We start from the raw sequence: 20,862 nt of genomic DNA, 5'->3' as shown, positions 1-20,862 counted from the left end.
AACAACGTAATATGAACCTACCTGGACCCTTACATCCTCATCCGAGATCTTTCTCCAGGTCCCCCCAGGGAGGGGGCCTTTTCAGTTGTGGCTCCCTGTTTGTTGTGTGCTTTTATGTGTACATATATGTATAAATGTGTTCATGTTATCATAATGTATTTTGACTTATGCTTATGTTTTAAAGAAGTTGCTTGGAGACCTTTTGTGTAACAAGCGACTAACAAGTTCAATAAACAATATTTTCTCTTCCTACAAATTCTGCTGCCCATCCAGCTCTCCTTTGAAACACTGAGCTCTCCTTCTCATAATGTTATCTGGCCATTCAGTCTGGTCCTACAGAAGACTTTGCCAGCTTGGTGCCCTCCAGATGTTTGCCAGCTGGGTTGATGGGAGTTATAATCCAAAACATCTGGAGGACACCAGACATTCTGCGCCTTTCTAATCAAACATGATAGTTAAAAACACATTTGTGGAAGGGCAGTAGTAGAACAAATGCTTTGAATTCAGAGGTACCAGGTTCAATTCTTGCGCATGTGGAGCTGGGAAAACCCCTGTCTCAAACCCTCGAGAACCGCTGTTAAGTCTGGAGGACTTCCCGGAAGGAGTGCTGGCTGGTGGTTGTCTCTGAGGGAGCTCTGCCTCAGAGGAAGCTTTTTTCAGGTTAAAAGCCAGCCAAGAGGAATCTTGGACTGGCTTAAATGTTCTCCAAGGTATAGGAGAACCGATCAGATTTTCCACAAGACTTCGTTGAGCTGTCGGCGGCTGGAATTGATCAGGAAATCCCTGAGATAAGAAGGCATGCCGATCGGCTGAAGACGGAGTCAGGATTTCCACGCAAGCTGTACTGGAAAAAAGCGAAGCGTTCTTTTTTTCTTCTTAAAAAAAAAAGTTCTTAACCAGCGAGCCTACTTCTGCCTAAATCTTATCATTTGGCTTAAATTACTACAATAAAAGGGATTTGTTTACGAATCAGCAACTGAGAAACCTGGGTGAGTCATACTTTTTCTCTTTTAAATATAATTAAGGAAGAAAGAAAATGTAAACAACTTATATACTTTTTTTACGACAAAAAGCTGGCCTGAATTTGGAGTTTTAAAGTTTAAAAACGGATGAGAGGTAATTATTATATTTTGGACTATTTTTCTCTTTGGACTATTTCTTTTTGGACGAATCTGCTGCTCGTATATGTTACTAATTGTTTGGTGTTGGCAACCAGAATTGTTTTGCATTCTTGGATGTAGATAAGAACTGTGCTGGCTGGACTTCAATAACAGGCCTGGAATATTAACTCTTTTGTTGGTGGAGGAAAAAAAAAAAGGAATAGACTGCCTCTAGGTTTTGGAACAGTGATTAATATCAGAAATTAAAGGCTTTTCTTGAAAATGACAACTAAAAAAGCAACTAAGACCCAGGAGTGAAGAAGAAGTTCTACTGATCCACAGGAAGGGGTTATACCCCCAGATATGTTTCAAAAAATAATGCAAGGGATTAATGATATAAAACAGGAAATGAAAACTGAATTGACAGATATAAAAGACTATATTAAAACACAAGTGGATGAGATTAAAGGGACAATTGGGCAAATAAAGGAGGATGCAAAAAACACTAAAGAAAAGGTACAAATCTTGGAGAATAGAACAGATATATTAAATCTGGAATTAGAAAAAAACTTGGACTATATGGCTGTGACTGAAATGAGAAATAAAGAACATTGTTTGAGATTCCGTGCAATTCCTGAGGAAACAGGTGAAGACATCAGAGATAAAATTGTTAATGCTTTAGTAAAATTTCTGGATTTGAATGAAGATTGGATGGAATTTGAAATAGACAAAGTGTATAGAATTAATTCCAGATATGCAACAATGAATAAAATTCCAAGAGATGTGCTTGTTCATTTTATAAAGAAGACGACCAGAGATATGGTATTACAGCAACACTTTAAAAATACCTTTAAAATTGATGGTAAGGAAATACTGGTGATGAAAGAAATTCCTATTAGACTTTTACGTAAGAGAAAAGAATATGCTTTCCTTACAGAGAAACCTAAGCAATGCAAAATTCAATTTAGATGGGATGTTCCAGAAGGAGTGATCTTTACATTCAGACAACAGAAATATAGATTGAATACTGTTCAAAAAGCAAGGGACTTCTTGAGAAAAGCTTCAAAAGATATGGATGAAGATAAACTCAAAGATATGGATATAATTCCTGGGGAACAAAGTCAACAAAGATATGCAGAGGAAGGAAAGAAAGATGATGGATTAAAAGGAGCATCAGGCACATTTTAAAATACACGCTTAAAGATGGATTACAAATATCTGACTTGGAATATAAATGGAGCTAATACGGCGCAGAAGAGAAAGAAAGTGTTTCACTATTTGAAAAAATTAAAATTGGATATAATTTGTTTACAAGAAACCCATATTAAGAAGAAAGACTCCAAATATTTGATTTGTAAAAATTTGGGTGAAGAATTTATTTCGGCTGGACCAAAAAAAAAAATGGAGTTGTTCTCTATATTAACCCACAATTGCTTCCTAAATTGGTATTACTGGATGATAGTGGTAGATTTGTGGGGGTTGAAATTACTTTACAGGGTACAAACATTTTGATAGTGGGTATCTATGCCCCCAATGAAGATAAAACAAGGTTTTACACAGGACTTATGGAAAAATTGTCAGAGTTTTCATATGACCATTGGTGCGTAATGGGTGATTGGAATGGGGTAATCTCACCAAAAATTGATAGGCTTTCTGAAAAAAATATCAGAGAGACACAGGGTAAATTACCGAAGATTTGCTTTGAACTGATGGAACATTTAGAATTGGTGGATACCTGGAGATATATAAATGATAATGCAAAGGAATTTACTTATTTTTCAGAAAGACACAAAACATTCTCGAGGATTGATATGATCTGGATGTCTAAAATTTTAGCGAAGGACACTTTTAAAATGGATATATTACCAAAAACTTTTTCGGATCATAACCCTGTGATATTAACTTTAAAAAAGAAAAATCTTGGATTTAGATGGAGACTAAATGAATCTTTATTACAGAATGACAAAGTAGTACAAGAATGTAAGAAGAAATTAAAAGAGTTTTTTGAACATAATTTACATAAAGGAACAAGTGAAAATATCGTTTGGGATACAAGTAAGGCATTTATGAGGGGATATCTTATTAAATGTAACTCTGAATTAAAAAAAAAGAAACAACAGAAAATGCAATTAATTTTGGAAGAAATAAAACAAAAAGAGGAAGAATTGAAAAAGAATCCAACTAAAGTTTCTATTGTAAATCAAATCAAAATGTTACAGAAGCAAGTATCAATGCTGACAGTTAGAGAAATTGAAAGAAAACTAAATTTTGCTAAACAAAGGACTTTTGAATTTGCAAATAAACCTGGGAAATGGTTAGCATATAAATTAAGAAAAGAACGTCAAAAAATATCATTTTAAAGATACAAGAAGGAGATGAGATGTTGACAGATAATGTAAAAATTAAAAAGATTTTTCATCAATATTATTCAACATTGTACAAATGTCAGGAAATTCCATCTGAAAAAATAGAAGAGTATATATCTAAACAGAATTTGCCTAAAATTACAGACTTTCAGAGACAAGCTATTAATGGCCCTATTACGTTAAGAGAGATATCTGAAGCTATAAACAAAATTAAATTAGGAAAGGCACCAGGACCAGATGGGTTATCTGCAATGTATTATAAATGTTTGGAGGAAGAACTCTTACTACCTTTACAGTCTACAATGAATCTTATTCTGCAAGAGGGAAAGATACCGGATAGTTGGAAAAATGCTAATATAACATTAATACCTAAAGAGGAGCAAGATTTAACTAAAACAAAAAAATATCGACCAATATCTCTATTGAATAATGACTATAAAATGTTTACAATGATCTTGGCAGAAAGATTGAAAATAATATTGCAACAATTTATTCAGGAAGATCAATCAGGGTTTTTACCTAAAAGACAATTACGTGACAACGTCAGGAATGTCTTGAATGTCTTGGAATATTTAGAACAACGAAATGATAAACAAGCAGCTTTGATTTTTTTAGATGCTGAAAAAGCATTTGATAATTTGAATTGGAAATTTATGTTTCAGGTTTTGGAGCAAATGGATTTTGGAGACAATTTTATAAAATGGATTAGATCGATTTATACATCTCAGAAGGCTCAGATAATTGTTAACGGAGATTTAACGTATTAATGTGAAATACAAAAGGGTACAAGACAGGGATGTCCTTTATCTCCTCTTTTATTTATTCTGGTCTTAGAAGTGCTGCTTAGAGATATAAGGCAAGATAAAAGAATTTCGGGATTAAAGATAAAAAAAGAAGAATATAAACTGAGAGCATTTGCTGATGATTTGATAATTGTACTAGAAAATCCTTTGGAAGGAATTAATGTATTGATGGACAAATTAAAAGAATTTGGACCGTTAGCAGGATTTAAGATCAACAATCAAAAAACAAAGATGTTGGTGAAAAATTTAACTTTAAGGGAACAGAAAGAGTTAATGGGCAAGACAGATTTTACAATAGAGAAAAAGTTGAAATATTTAGGTATCATTATGACAAATAAAAATTCAAAGTTGTTTCATAATAATTATGAAAAATTATGGACAGAGATTAAGAAAGACTTGCTAAGATGGGATAAACTACAACTGTCATTAATGGGTAGAATATCTGTGATAAAAATGAATGTATTACCGAGAATGATGTTTTTGTTTCAAACAATACCTGTAATATCCTCTGATTTACCTTTTAAACAATGGCAAAAAGATATCTCTAAATTTGTATGGCAAGGAAAAAAACCAAGAGTCAAATTTAAATTACTACAAGATGCCAAAGAAAGAGGAGGACTGGGATTACCAAATCTGAGACTTTATTTTGCTGCCTGCTGTCTAGTCTGGATAAAGGAATGGATTTTATTGAGGAATAAAAGACTATTGGATTTGGAGGGCCATAATTTGAAGTGGGGATGGCATGGATATCTATGGTATGACAAAGTAAAAGTAAATGTAGACTTTAACAATCATTTTATAAGACGTCCTCTGTTGAAAATATGGAATAAATATAAACCAAGGTTTTATTCGAAAATACCATTATGTGTCTCAAGTCAAGAAGCGTTTTATAGAAGAGAAATGGCTGGAAAAGAGAAATGGTTAACTTATCAAGAACTATTAGAAAATGTACATGGAGAATATACAATGAAAGAGAGAGAACAACTGACAAAGGAAGGATATAGTTTTCAATGGTTTGCCTATTTACAATTGTTAGAAAGATATAAAATGGACAAGAAAATGTATGGGTTTGAAATAAGTAAATCTGATTTTGAAATAGGACTGTGTACAAATGATGAAAATATAATTGCGAAAATGTATAAACTCTTATTGAAAATGGATATGGAGGAAGAACAAGTAAAAGAGTGTATGGTAAAGTGGGCAAAAAAAATTGGTTATAACATACAAATGGATCAATGGGAAAATATGTGGAAAAAAGGTTTGAAATTTACACTATGCTATAATCTTAAAGAAAATTTTTATAAAATGATGTACCGTTGGTACATGACTCCAGAAAAGTTGTCAAAAATGTATAGTAATGTTTCTAATGTTTGTTGGAAATGTAAACAACAAGAAGGATCATTTTATTATATGTGGTGGCTGTGTAAAAAGGCAAAATCATTTTGGGCACAGATAGGTAGGAAGATGCAAAAAATTCTAAAGATAAATATTCAGTCAAAACCAGAATTTTTTTTATTGGGTTTTATGGATAAACAAATAGAAAAGAAATATGGAAGAATAATATTATATATGATTACGGCAGCAAGATTATTATATGCACAAAAGTGGAAAATGGAATCAACACCAACAATGGAAGAATGGCTATTGAAATTAATGGACTTAGTAGAAATGGATAAATTGACATGTTTACTTAGAGAAAAATCGACAGATACATTTCTTAAGGAATGGAAGCCTCTCTTAGACTTTTTGTTGAAAGATCAAAATAAAATGATGATACTGGGATTTGACGATTAATTAAGATAGCCTATGGAGAAAAGGGATTCTGTATGTATATATTAAGGGACAGGTTTGATGTATATTATATACTTATAGCTGATCTGTGACAAATCGGAAGTCAACTATTTTATTTTCATTTTTTGTTGTTGTATTGTTATGTTTTTTTGACTTTGTTTTGTTTGTTTTTGGAAAAATCTGAATAAAAATTATAAAAAAAAAAAAGAGAACCGCTGTTAAGTCTGTATAGGAAATCATGGGTGTAGTAATCTGGGGGGTTTAGACCTTTTATTTTGGGGGGTAGCAGGGTTGCAGAAAGCCCCTATGTCTTCAGTGTCCTTTCCTGCTGATTGGAGGTAATCAGAGGGAAAGGAGGCAAGTCAGCCACTGAGAAGACTCTTCTCAGTTGCTAACACACTCCCCTTTCATGCTGATTAGCTCCTAGAGATATCTGCTGTGGGCGAAGGTGCGTGCAGGAAGGACTGAGGAGCATGGAGAGCAAGTGAGCAAGGAAAGTGGAAAAGGAGGTTGGGGAGGAGAGATCTTGGCACGAAGGGGGTCTCTCTCTCTCTGCTGCATGGTCTCCATTTTGTTTGTTTAACAAGGATCTTGTTCTCAACCCAGCAGCAAAAAAAGCAGAGGGATGGGGAAGGTATGTGGATTTGTTTATTTATTTATTTTATTTATTTATTAAATTTATATACCGCCCGACTAGCAATAGCTCTCTGGGCGGTGAACATAAAACAGCATAAAAATACAATAAATAACAAAACAATACTAAAATACAAGCAACAATCCAACACAATAAACATTTTTAAAATTAAATCAGTGTAATTTAAAATGCTTCAGAGAATAGGAAGGTTTTGACCTGGCGCCGGAAGGAGAGCAGAGTCGGCGCCAGGCGTACTTCCTCAGGGAGACTGTTCCATAGTTCGGGGGCCACCACTGAGAAGGCCCTAGATCTTGTCATCACCCTCCGGGCCTCCCTGTGAGTTGGAACCCGGAGGAGGGCCTTCGTAGCAGAACGTAGTGCACGGGCCGGTTCATATCGGAAGAGGCGTTCCGCAAGGTATCGTGGTCCCGCACCGTATAAGGCTTTATAGGTTAATACCAACACTTTGAATCTAGCCCGGAAACATATTGGCAACCAGTGCAAGCTGGCCAGAACAGGTGTTATATGCTCGGACCGCTTGGTCCTTGTCAGCAATCTGGCCGCCGCATTTTGCACTAGTTGTAGCTTCCGAACTGTCTTCAAAGGTAGCCCTACGTAAAGCGCATTACAGTAATCCAAACGTGAGGTTACCAGGGCATGTACCACTGATGTAAGGTCCTCTTTACTCAAATAGGGACGTAGCTGGGCTACCAACCGAAGTTGGTAAAACGCATTCCTAACCACCGAGGCTACTTGAGCCTCAAGTGAGAGGGAAGAGTCTAAAAAGACTCCCAGACTACGAACCCGGTCCTTTAGGGGGAGTGTAACCCCGTCCAGGACAGGGTATATATCCACCATCCGATCAGAGAACCCGTCCACCAACAGCATCTCAGTCTTGTCTGGATTGAGCTTCAGTTTGTTAACTCTCATCCAGTCCATTGTCGAGGCCAGGCAACGGTTCAGCAAATCGACAGCCTCACCTGAAGAAGATGAAAAGGAGAAGTAGAGCTGCGTGTCATCAGCATACTGATGACAACGCACTCCAAAACTCCTGATGACCTCTCCCAACGGCTTCATGTAGATATTAAAAAGCAGGGGGGACAAAACTGACCCCTGCGGGACCCCATATTGGAGAGCCCGCGGTGTCGAGCAATGTTCCCCAAGCACTACCTTCTGGAGACGACCCGCCAAGTAGGAGCGGAACCACTGCCAAGCAGTACCTCCAACTCCCAACTCCGCGAGCCTCTCCAGAAGGATACCATGGTCGATGGTATCAAAAGCCGCTGAGAGATCAAGGAGAATCAACAGAGTTACACTCCCTCTGTCTCTTTCCCGACATAGGTCATCGTACAGGGCGACCAAGGCTGTCTCAGTGCCAAAACCGGGCCTAAAACCCGATTGAAATGGATCTAGATAATCAGTTTCATCCAATAGCGCCTGGAGCTGGCCAGCAACCACCCGTTCCAAGACCTTGCCCAGGAATGGAACATTCGCTACTGGCCTGTAGCTGTTAAAATTGTCTGGGTCCAAGGAAGGCTTTTTCAGGAGTGGTCTCACCACTGCCTCTTTCAGACAGCCCGGGACCACTCCCTCTCGTAAAGAGGCATTTATCACTTCCTTGGCCCAGCTACCTGTTCCATTCCTACTAGTTTTTATCAGCCAGGAGGGGCAAGGATCCAGTACCGAAGTGGTTGCACGTACCTGTCCAAGCACCTTGTCCACGTCCTCGAGTTGAACCAACTGAAGCTCATCCAACAAAACAGGACAAGACTGTGCTCCGGACATCTCACTAGGATCTACTGCTATAACTTGAGAGTCTAGGTCCCGGCGGATACATGAGATCTTATTCTGGAAGTGATCGGCAAACTGATTACAGCGGGCCTCTGATGATTCCACCGTGTCCGGAGGGTTTGAATGGAGAAGCCCCCGGACAACTCGAAAGAGCTCCGCTGGGCGGCAAAGAGATGATTTAATAGTGGCAGCAAAATGATGTTTTTTAGCTGCCTTCACTGCTCCTGCATAGAGCTTAGTCGAAGCACTAACCAGCGCATAATTGTATCCGTCGGGAGTTCGTCTCCATTTCCGCTCAAGCCTCCTCCTATCTTGCTTCATCGCTCTCAGCTCCGGAGTATACCATGGAGCTGTATGAGCTCTACACAGGAGAGGGCGTGCAGGAGCGATCGTGTTTACAGCCTGGGTCATCTCCGTATTCCACAGAGCGACCAGGGCTTCAGCAGGAGCGCCAGTCCTATCAGCCGGAAAATCCCCCAGAGCCCTTTGAAAACCTTCAGGATCCATTAGTCTCCGGGGGCGGACCATTTTAATAAGTCCCCCACCCTTGCAGAGGGAAGAGGTTACTGAAAGTCTAAACTTCAGCAAGCAGTGGTCTGTCCATGACAAAGGGAGTGTTGTAAAACTCCCCACATCCAGATCACTTTCCCCATGCTCAGTAGCAAAAACAAGGTCTAGAGTGTGCCCCGATACATGTGTTGGACCACTAACATATTGAGACAGCCCCATGGCTGTCATGGAAGCCATGAAGTCCTGAGCCGCGCCAGACAAAGTGGTCTCGGCATGAATGTTGAAATCCCCCAGTACTATTAGTCTGGGGGACCTCAACAATATATCCGAGACCACTTCCGCCAGCTCAGTTAGGGAAGCCATTGGGCAGCAAGGTGGGCGGTACACCAAAAGGATTCCCAGCCTGTCCCTCTGGCCCAACACAAGGTGCAAACACTCCAGGCCAGTAACTGAATGAACATGGTGCTTGGTGAGTGAGATGGAACTCTTATAGACGACAGCAACCCCACCTCCCCGAACCTCAGATCTACCATGATGCTGAACCAAGTACCCCGGTGGGCAGAGCTGAGAGAGACCAACTCCTCCCTGCTCACCCACCCAGGTCTCAGTTATACATGCCAGATCGGCTGCCTCATCCACAATCAAATCGTGGACGAGGGAGGTTTTATTATATACCGATCTGGCATTTAATAACAGCAACTGGAGATCTGAGAGTTGGCTGATAGGACTACCAACGACCTTGCGGGTGTGGGAAGGACCGGAACAAGGCACAGCCACAACATGTCTGGACCGCGTTCCCCTTACCTGGCACGTCCTTCTCACAGTCCAAAGTTCTAGTCCAAAGCCAGGAGTTGTAGGAGACGAGGAGGAAAAGAGAGAAAAAAATACATTTTGGGAGGGGGAGTGTTTGTGTGTGATGTGTTTCCGCTTTCAATGATGTTCTATATATATGTGTGTCATGCACAGTAAGGTAAAAATGCAAATTTTTATTTATTTATTTATTAAATGTCTTAGCCGCCCATCTGGCTGGTTCTCCAGCCACTCTGGGCGACGTACAAATTAGCATATCAGTGCAATGGATATGATGAAGTGCATGTGTGTGGTGCAGCCAACACCAGAGGTTAGAATCAGGAATTTCCATGCTTAAGTTTCTTCCTGAAACTCATAAGCTATTCCCAAATGCAGTTACTCTGAGTCTTAGTATGACAACGAAGAAGGGAAACTCAGCAAAGGAAGTTCCTTACAGCATCTTAGCATATTTGCTCAAGTACTTGCACAGAAAATAGATCTAGCTGAAACACAACACATGGAGATCTGAATTGATCGTTGCAAGTCCTCCAAACAAAGTAAGAGACCGAAAGCTCATTTTATTGTATAATCTTAAAAGATTGTATAATCTTAGAAGAGGGCAGGCTGTGCAGGGGCATGGCTGTGAGGGGCTGTGGCGTGACTATCATGAAGGGACCCTGCTCTTCTGAATTTGCCTCTACGCTACTGTGGGATGGACTAAGGGTATGACTTGGTATTATTACTATTTATTAAATTTATATTCCACGCTTTTTCCCAGTATGAGCAAGCTTTCTGTGTTTCCCATGTTGGGCACTGTATTTTTGGGAAACGGATATAAAGATGTCCAGGAAGCCACTTGTTCAGAAGACACCAGATTACACATTTGCAGATTGAACCCAACATTTATGTGTCAAGCTCTGAAACTCTGAAAGTAAACACAGGGCAGGGAGATGGTGACCTTGTGATCTTGCCATGTCTTATGATTATCTTAGGAGCTTAAAAGGCCATTTCACTTTCGAGCAGACAAGTCCCCACGTGGTGATTCTCCCACATAAAAAAAAGGAGTGTGAACCAGCCAATGCATCAACAATACTTCGTGTGACGAATTACAAAAACAACAGGCCCTGTCTCCGAATTTTCTTTATGGTCATGCAAGGCAGGAAATGGGGCAAAGAGGTCTCTTACCTGCTGAGCCTGAGTCACCATATCTTTGTAGACAGTATCCAGGCTAACGCCAGACAAAGATGCCAATGTTGTCACAATGGTTTCAGCCTGTTCTTTCCCAAATCCTGCAGGGAAGACAAAAGGGTAACATTATCTAAAGGAGGGACGGGGAATCTGTGGCCTTCCACGCTGTTGGACTACAACTCCCATCTGACCATTGACCATACTGGCTGGGGCTGATGGGAGTTGGGAGTCTAACAAGACCTGGAGGGCCACAGATCCCTGATCTAAAGAGAGGAGAATGAACTACACCAGAAGCCTTCCACCTTCAGATCCAGGGCCTACTTAATGATCCATTTTTATTTATTTATTTTTACTTTTTACATCCGTCTCTCTCTCTCTTTTCTCTTGCCTTCTCCTGCCCGCCTCCGTCCCTCAGTGTGCAAATTCTCTTTTTCCTTCTCTCTCTTCCACTCTTCTGCTAAAAAAAATAAATAAAGCAGAAGAGAAGACAGAAGAGGAAAAAAGTTGCTGCTGCTAATGATCCATCTCAGCTAAGGGTGTGATCCATTTGCAGGTTGTGATCCATCGGTTGAGAAGTCACTGAGGTTCACAAGCCGTTAGGGTTTGCAGCTCAGGACGGAGGTCTCAAAAGGTGGTTCTTAACAACTCCTCCAAAATCTGCTCATGGAGACATTAACAGGAACGTGCCATATTTTCAAAGAGTGTTCCAAAAGTGAATGGAAACCAGGTTTTCATCCCAAATAGCTTAAATATCAGGCAGGTGCCATCTCTGCTATCTTTTCGGTGCCTTTTGAAGACTTTCCTCTTTCAACAAGCCTTTTGAGACCTATCCCAGTCTGCGTCTGTTAGAATTGCTTTTAATATGTTTTCTTTAATAATATGTTTTTAACCCTTTTTTTTTTTAAAGATGTTTTTAAAGCTTTTTAAAAAAATGTTTTTAACATTGTTTTGTTTTAATGTATTTTAAGGTCATTTTATGATGTTTTAAAGTGTTTTTAGCGTTTCTGTTTGCCGCCCTGGGCTCCTGCTGGGAGGAAGGGCAGGATATAAATCAAATAATTAATAAATAAATGATAAATAGCTTGCAATGCAAATCCTGGCAAGTGCTGGTAACTTATCACAACAGGGCAAACTGTAGTTTTCAACACTTTATCAGACATAATAAAAAAAAATCCCTCCCTCTAATCAGGGTAGGGTACCTTAGGCCCAGAGGCTAAATGTGGACCTCTGAGCTTTTTTATTTGGTCTTTGGGAATCTCTCCAGGCCATACCCCCTCCCCAGCCATGTGCCCTGGCCCTGCCATGAACCTTCCCTGAGTGTTTTTGCCTGGCTGGCGTGTGTCCCTTGAACTCCGATAAAGGCTTTTGCTGGCCTGGATGGAGAGAGGTGTGTGTGTTGTAGAAACTAGCCTATTGTAGAAAGGCAACACAGATGTTTGTTGCTCCGCCCACTTTTGCCTCTGGCCCTGCCCACCACTGGCACGGTGCTTCGAAAGGCTGCCCAGAAGTCAGGTGCTGCGACAAAAAGCCACTTCGTGACAGCTTAGATGCACACCGACATGCTCAACCACCATTAGTGGTGCAGTGGGTGGCAAAGAGGGCAACCTTGGAAGCCCCCCCACCCCAACGGTGTCCTCAGCTGCTCTCTCTCCAATCAAGGGACAGTTTCTTTCCCATTCACTCCTATGGGGAGAAGTCGAGAATGTGGCAGTTTCCACTGGCAGGGCTGCTGGAAGTCTTGGGGTGCAACTCAGCCCACTGGTGGGTTTGCATGTGGAAGGGTAGACAGAGAGGGGAACCTCCATGCTGCCTAGACTGTCTTTCTGACCTAATCTGCACTGACCTTCCTTCCGGTGTGTAAGCGGATACTCTTAGGGTTGCTGACCTAATTTCCTGCTCCTTCTTCCCTTCTTCTTCGTCCCACTTTGGGACAGGAGATACCTCCCTCATAAGAACATAAGAAGAGCCTGCTGGATCAGGCCAGTGGCCCATCTAGTCCAGCATCCTGTTCTCACAGTGGCCAACCAGGTGCCTGGGGGAAGCCCGCAAGCAGGACCCGAGTGCAAGAACACTCTCCCCTCCTGAGGCTTCCGGCAACTGGTTTTCAGAAGCATGCTGCCTCTGACTAGGGTGGCACAGCACAGCCATCATGGCTAGTAGCCATTGATAGCCCTGTCCTCCATGAATTTGTCTAATCTTCTTTTAAAGCCGTTCAAGCTGGTGGCCATTACTGCATCTTGTGGGAGCTAATTCCATAGTTTAACTATGCGCTGAGTAAAGAAGTACTTCCTTTTGTCTGTCCTGAATCTTCCAACATTCAGCTTCTTTGAATGTCCACGAGTTCTAGTATTATGAGAGAGGGAGAAGAACTTTTCTCTATCCACTTTCTCAATGCCATGCATAATTTTATACACTTCTATCATGTCTCCTCTGACCCGCCTTTTCTCTAAACTAAAAAGCCCCAAATGCTGCAAATGCCTCTCTCTCTGTCTCTCTTGCAGAGATCAAAGAGCCGTGCTTGCATGGCTCTTTGCATCTCCAACTTTAGTTAGGATCTACCCAGTATGTATTTCCTACAATAAATGTAAGCTTTATTGTTTTCTCAGTGTGGTTATACCCAAGGTAAAATGTGCTCCTTCAACAGGGATCCTGTTACGTTTCTGCCAGCATTCAGCTCCAATGCTAACAAGGGCTGTAGCACTTCAGACTACAGAAACAGAGAGGGGCTTACAAAACAGATTGCTCCTTCATATACAACAGATCCCCGCACACAGAAAAGTAGACGTTCAAGGAAAAGGGTTCTTCTAGCAGGAATCCTTGTTGCACAGTTGCTCAATCATATCTTTTGCTTACCATGTGCCTCTAGATCTCGCACTAGGTTATGGGTGTCAAAGGTGAATTTTCTTTGCTCCAGTGGCGTTATTTCAACTCTTCTCACATCATATGACTTCACTGGGGCAGTGACAGCAAAACCTGAGAAGGACAATGAGTTTTAAATGTTTGCTGATATTCCCAAAGAGTTTAAGGGCATTGTATGGTTACACAGAAAAGATTCTGGTGATACTATCCCGCACATTTCCTCAAAAGCAAGTCCTATCGTATTCAGTGGGACTCACTTCCTGAAAAGCATGTATAAGATGACAGCCTGAATCTTTTTGTACGCAGGAACTCTCCTGGACCAGTTCTGACATCCCTTTTAAAAAAAAAAAGCCAATATACATTATTCCAAAGTCTCCCAGACTTCTAAGCACTGAATACAGATTGGAGCCATGTTTGCCCCCAGCACCTAAAACAGCTGAACTTTTAATAGCAGGAAGTAGTATGAATTTGCATTCAGAGGAGCCCCCAATATGATAGATGCAAACTCATAGCAGCAATCTACAGACCAGCATCAACCTCGTCTTAGGGTGATATATTCCATTGCACTGGGAACAACAGAAGGTTATTCCATCTGGTTGCTTACCAGTGGTGGTTGGTGTCCATTGGAACTGGAAGAGCAGAAGGCAGGGAGCCCCACAGTAAGTAGAGCTGGAGCCAAGAGCAGGAAAGGCCAACTAATTCTAGTTTTGTCCCTTTCCTCCATCTACGGCCATAGTACCCTGAACACGCCCGACCTCGTCTGATCTTGGAAGCTAAGCAGGGTCAGGCCTGGTTAGTACTTGGATAGGAGACCGCCTGGGAATACCGGCTGCCATAGGCTTAGAGGAAGGCAATGGTAAACCACCGCTGAGTAACTCTTACCATGAAAACCCTATGAATATATCTAAAACAGATTCATAGGGTTGCCATAAGTCGTAATCGACTTGTAGGCATATAACAACAACAAATCCAAGACAGTGCAAAGCTATTGCCAGTCAGAGTACGCCGATGTTCCCTCAATCTGGTGCACTCCAGACGTTTTGGACTACAACTCCCATCATTCCTGATCATTGGCCATGCTGGCTGGAGCCGGCCTGTTTCAATGTAAAGCAGTTCCTTCAGTCCTTCCACAGAGGAAATGACTGGTTGTCTGATTATTTTTAGGCTGCAATGGGTATAGCTCACCTGATTGTTATGGCCTTAGAGAAGGAAGGGATTTCAAGGGAAGAAGTTATCAAAAAAATCTGGATGCTGGACTCTAAAGGACTCCTGGATATCGGGCTCAGGGTTTGTCTCATCTTGGAAGCTGAGCAGGGTCAGGCCTGGTTAGTACTTGGATGGGAGACCGCCTGAGAATACTGGGGCCGTAGGCTTAGGGGAAGAAATTAAAACCCTATGAATATATCCAAAAAAGATTCATAGGGTCGCCATAACTCGTGGTTGACTTGAAGGCATATAACAACAACCCTTTCCTCCTCCCTGCTGAGTTCTTCCAGGGCAACACTGAGACGCAGCAGGAAGCTGGCAGCCAGGGCTGCCCTGCTGACAGGTTGTAAGTAAGTAGGCAGGCTGAAGGGACAGTGCTCCATTAGCCCTAATGCGCCAGCCTCCACTGTTGGCCACCCTGGGAAACAAGATGCCGGACTAGGCAAGTCTGATCCAGCAGGCCTCTTCTTATAGTTCTACAAGTTAAATCTCCCAGTAGGCGAGATAGCAACTCAGGAAGCTGCTTTATACGGCATCAGACCGTCGGTCCACTTAGCTCAGTATTGCTGATACTGACCGGCAGGAGCTGTCCAGGGTGGAGACAGGGGACTCTCCCAGCCCAACCTAGAGCTGCCGAGGATCGAACGTGGGACCTTCTGCATGCAAAGCAAGTCACTGTGCCGCCAGTCTATGGCCTCTCCCCACTGGAATGGTACTCAGTATGTTAGTTAGGAACATAAGAACATGCCCTATATTGGATCAGGCTATTTGTACACCAAGCTCAGTATTGTATATTCTGCAATGGTGGCTCGGAGGGGGGGGCACAAAGGCAGAGGTGTCCTCTCCTGGAGTGGCTGCACTTGTCTGGACAGGGATGGGGCAAGGCCGCACCGAGGTGGTGGTGGTGGAGCTCTGGATTGGTGGCAGCGGCAGCTCTGCAGGTGCATGGCACTTTACAGGTGCAAGAGGTCAAGTCTGAGTCTGCGTGCCGTAGAATGTCAAACTAGGCCCTTGAGAGCCCAAGGTTCAAATCCTCACTCGGCCATGAAGCTCATAGGAAGCTGCTTTGTACTGAGTCAGACAATTGGTCCATCACTGAACGCTAAAGTCAGGATCATTCAGACCTTGGTATTCCCGATCTCTATGTATGGATGTGAAAGTTGGACAGCGAAAAAAGCGGATAAGGGAAAAATCAACTCATTTGAAATGTGATGTTGGAGGAGAGCTTTGCGCATACCATGGACTGCGACAAAGACAAATAATTGGATGTAGAACAAATTAAACCAGAACTCTCACTAGAAGCTGAAATGATGAAACTGAGGTTATCATACTTTGGACACATCATGAGAAGACACGATTCACTAGAAAAGACAATAATGCTTGGAAAAACAGAAGGAAGTAGAAAAAGAGGAAGGCCAAACAAGAGATGGATTGATTCCATCAAGGAAGCCCCAGACCTGAACTTACAAGATCTGAACAGGGTGCTTTACAACACATGCTCTTGGAGGTTGCTGATTCATAGGGTCGCCATAAGTCAAAATTGGCTTGAAGGCACATAACACATACAGCTCATTAGTGTCTATGCTAACAGGTAGCAGCTTTAGAACATAAGAAGATAAGAAGAGCTTGCTGGATCAGGCCAGTGGCCCATCTAGTCCAGCATCCTGTTCTCACAGTGGCCAACTAGATGCCTCTAAGAAGCCCGCAAGCAGGACCCGAGGGCAAGAGCACTCTTCCCTCCTGCGGTTTCCTGCAACTGGTTTTCAAAAGCATATTGCCTCTGACTATGGCAGCAGAGCACAGCCATCACGGCTAGTAGCCACTGACAGCCTTATCCTCCATGAATTTTGCTAATCTTCTTTAAAGCCATCCAAGCTGGTGGCCATCACTGCCTCTTGTGGTAGCAAATTCCAGAGTTTAACTCTGCGCTGCATGAAAAAGGGTTTCAGCCAGGAGTCTCTCCCAGACCTGCCTGGAGATGCTGCGGATTGAAGCTGGGACCTTCTGCATGCAAAGCAGATGTTCTGCAGCTGAGCTACAGCCCTTCCCCAACCCACCTGGCAAGTCACCATCTCTCAGCTTTAACCTACCTCACAGGGTTGTTGGGGGGATAAAATGGAGAAAGGGAAGAACTATGCACATCACCTTGAGCTGCCACGAGGAAAGGTGGGATATAAGTGTAATAATAAAAAAAATATATAAAATTAGGCACAGCAGCAGCAGAACAGAGGGAAGAGGCAGTGGGGGTGGCGGAAGAATAGGGGAGATTTGTTACCGTTTTCCGACGAGCGTGTCTGTACGACACACGTGTTTTCAAAGCCCCTGCAAATCAAAGCCTCGCTTCCCGCCCCCCACCCCGCACCCCCCACCCCCAAGGAGTTTCCTTAAAAATAAAATGAAGGTCTACACTTGAAAAAAGTAGCGTGTGAATAAGGCGCTTCACGGTGCAATCCTATGCTTATCTACTCAAAAAACGAGCCCGACTGAGTACAGTAGACCTTACTCCCAAGCAGCGGACCTAGTAATGGGGGGAAATACCTTTCTGCAGTGTCGAGGATCCGTTGCTCCCCCGGACCAGAAGCCTCACTCCTACTCTGCTAAATCTGTACATCTTCCTAATTTCTTCTTACTCCAGCCATAGAGTTAAGAATAGAGAATCAGAACCAGGAACCCCCAATTCCTGCCTGCAACCCAATGGGTTGCTGGGAAATGTAGTCCTTACCAGGCAGGCGGGACTTCCTCACTTCCCCCTTCTGCCGCCTCAAAGTATTCTGGGAAATGTAGGCAACGCAGTTAGAATTCTGGGAGATGTAAAAAGCAAGGTGCGGAGATGAGTGAACGTCGATGAACGCCTGAACTGCTGTGTTCTTTTTTTAAAAAAATCGTATTTTTTTCTATGAAGATTTTGATTCGTACACTGTTGTTGTTACGTGCCTTCAAGTGGGCTACGACTTATGGCGACCCTCTGAATCAGCGATCTGACTTAAGAAACTGAATTTTAAAAAAGACAGAAATAATTCAAGAAATGCAATGGACAAATTTTGAGCACCTTGTTTCAGCTTTATTGCATATGTGGCAAAAATATTGAAATATTTAAAAAATCTTATTTTTGTTGTATATGTTCTTATACAGCACCTATCAATTATGTTATGATAATATAACAAATCAAGTCAAGTTTACAATAAGGTCACATTTGTTGTTGTGATGTGCCTTCAAGTCGATTACGACTTATGGCGACTCTATGAATCAGTGATCTCCAATAGCTTCTGTCATGAGCCACCCTGTTCAGATCTTGTAAGTTCAGGTCTGTCACATTTAGGGGTTGCAATTTTTAGAATTAACATAAGAAGAGCCTTCTGGATCAGGCCAGCCACCCTGACCTCGTTTTGGGAAGAAGGGTGGGATATAATTTTAATAAATAAAAAATCTAGTCCAGCATCCTGTTCTCACAGTGACCAGCCAGATGCCTCTGGGAAGCCTGCAAGCAGGACCTGAGCACAACAGCACTCACCCCTCCTGCAGTTTCCAGCAACTGGCGTTCAGAAGCATGCTGCCTCCATCTATGGTAGCAGAGCAGAGCCATCAGGGCTAGTAGCCACCGATAGCCTTTTCCTCCATTAATTTGTCTAACCTTTTAAAGCCATCCAAGTTGGTGGCCATCACTGCCTCCCATGGGAGCGAATTCCACAATGTAACTAAGCGCTGCTTGAAGAAGAACTTTCTTTTGTCTGTCGTGCATCTTCCCACATTCAGCTTCCTTGGATGTCCAGGAGCTCTGGTGTTATCAGAAAGGAAAAACACTTTTCTCTGTCCATTTTCTCCATGCCACGCATACTTTTATACACTTCTATAATGTCAATTTCTAGAGTGATTTAGCAATCAGCCCTTTCCCACGGAACACAGAGAACCGTAGCTCTGTGAGGGGAATAGGGGAACAACAGAAGCTGTGACTGCTTAAGGTAATATGATACTGCTTTTTAAAAAAAGTAATATGATAATGCATAGTGCAATGGGGCCACAGTCATGCCATTAACGTCTGTAGATTTACTCTGAATAAGACTAACACCGAATACCACCTGAAGCATCGGTTTTTCCGTTTAATGTATAGCCCAGGCTTTGTCACACCACTTACAGATGCTTAAGCTTCCTCCTAGCATTGGGCTGTTGTTAGCCTTGCTGACACTATCACAAACTAGCTACATCAGGGGTTTGTTGTTGTTATGTGCCTTCAAGTCGATCACGACTTATGGCGACCCTATGAATCAGAGACCTCCAACAGAATCTGTCATGAACCACCCTGTTCAGATCTTGTAAGTTCAGGTCTGTCACATTTAGGGGTTGCAATTTTTAGAATTAACATACGAAGAGCCTTCTGGATCAGGCCAGCCACCCTGACCTCGTTTTGGGAAGAAGGGTGGGATATAATTTTAATAAATAAAAAATCTAGTCCAGCATCCTGTTCTCACAGTGACCAGCCAGATGCCTCTGGGAAGCCTGCAAGCAGGACCTGAGCACAACAGCACTCACCCCTCCTGCAGTTTCCAGCAACTGGCGTTCAGAAGCATGCTGCCTCCATCTATGGTAGCAGAGCAGAGCCATCAGGGCTAGTAGCCACCGATAGCCTTTTCCTCCATTAATTTGTCTAACCTTTTAAAGCCATCCAAGTTGGTGGCCATCACTGCCTCCCATGGGAGCGAATTCCACAATGTAACTAAGCGCTGCTTGAAGAAGAACTTTCTTTTGTCTGTCGTGCATCTTCCCACATTCAGCTTCCTTGGATGTCCAGGAGCTCTGGTGTTATCAGAAAGGAAAAACACTTTTCTCTGTCCATTTTCTCCATGCCACGCATACTTTTATACACTTCTATAATGTCAATTTCTAGAGTGATTTAGCAATCAGCCCTTTCCCACGGAACACAGAGAACCGTAGCTCTGTGAGGGGAATAGGGGAACAACAGAAGCTGTGACTGCTTAAGGTAATATGATACTGCTTTTTAAAAAAAGTAATATGATAATGCATAGTGCAATGGGGCCACAGTCATGCCATTAACGTCTGTAGATTTACTCTGAATAAGACTAACACCGAATACCACCTGAAGCATCGGTTTTTCCGTTTAATGTATAGCCCAGGCTTTGTCACACCACTTACAGATGCTTAAGCTTCCTCCTAGCATTGGGCTGTTGTTAGCCTTGCTGACACTATCACAAACTAGCTACATCAGGGGTTTGTTGTTGTTATGTGCCTTCAAGTCGATCACGACTTATGGCGACCCTATGAATCAGAGACCTCCAACAGAATCTGTCATGAACCACCCTGTTCATATCTTGTAAGTTCAGGTCTGTGGCTTCCTTTATGGAATCAATCCATCCCTTGTTTGGCCTTCCTCTTTTTCTACTCCCTTCTGTTTTTCCTAGCATTATTGTCTTTTCTAGTGAATCAGGTCTTCTCATGATGTGTCCAAAGTATGATAACCTCAGTTTCATCATTTTAGCTTCTAGTGATAGTTCTGGTTTGATTTGTTCTAACACCCAATTATTTGTCTTTTTTGCAGTCCATGGTATGCGCAAAGCTCTCCTCCAACATCACATTTCAAATGAGTTAATCTTTCTCTTATCTGCTTTTTTCACTGTCCAACTTTCACATCCATACATAGAGATCGGGAATACCATGGTCTGAATGATCCTGACTTTGGGTATTCAGCAATACATCTTTGCATCTGAGGACCTTTTCTAGTTCTCTCCTGGCTGCCCTCCCCAGTCCTAGCCTTCTTCTGATTTCTTGACTATTGTCTCCATTTTGGTTAATGACTGTGCTGAGGTATTGAT

At 42.2% G+C, this 20,862-nt stretch overlaps 1 protein-coding gene and 1 pseudogene across 1 annotated transcript in view; one reads left to right on the top strand and one right to left on the bottom strand.

Moving 5' to 3' along the window:
- CCDC90B (coiled-coil domain containing 90B) overlaps window positions 1-17,756 on the bottom strand; it is a 39,030-nt gene extending 21,274 nt beyond the window's left edge. The window contains exons 1-3 of the mRNA XM_061628960.1: window positions 17,576-17,756; window positions 13,826-13,945; window positions 10,970-11,073 (exon numbers count right to left, since the gene is read on the bottom strand). Of these exons, the coding sequence (XP_061484944.1) occupies window positions 10,970-11,073; window positions 13,826-13,945; window positions 17,576-17,648 (297 nt within the window). The 5' untranslated portion in view covers window positions 17,649-17,756. The remainder of the gene's footprint in view (window positions 1-10,969; window positions 11,074-13,825; window positions 13,946-17,575) is intronic.
- Window positions 14,554-14,672, top strand: LOC133386313 (5S ribosomal RNA; annotated as a pseudogene).
- Window positions 17,757-20,862: the final 3,106 nt, after the last annotated feature.

The sequence above is a fragment of the Rhineura floridana genome, chromosome 5 (assembly GCF_030035675.1).
Source record: "Rhineura floridana isolate rRhiFlo1 chromosome 5, rRhiFlo1.hap2, whole genome shotgun sequence".
Taxonomy (NCBI): Eukaryota; Metazoa; Chordata; class Lepidosauria; order Squamata; family Rhineuridae; genus Rhineura; species Rhineura floridana.
The sequence above is the reverse complement of the archived record's forward strand: the minus strand, read 5'-3'. Positions and strand labels throughout refer to the sequence as shown.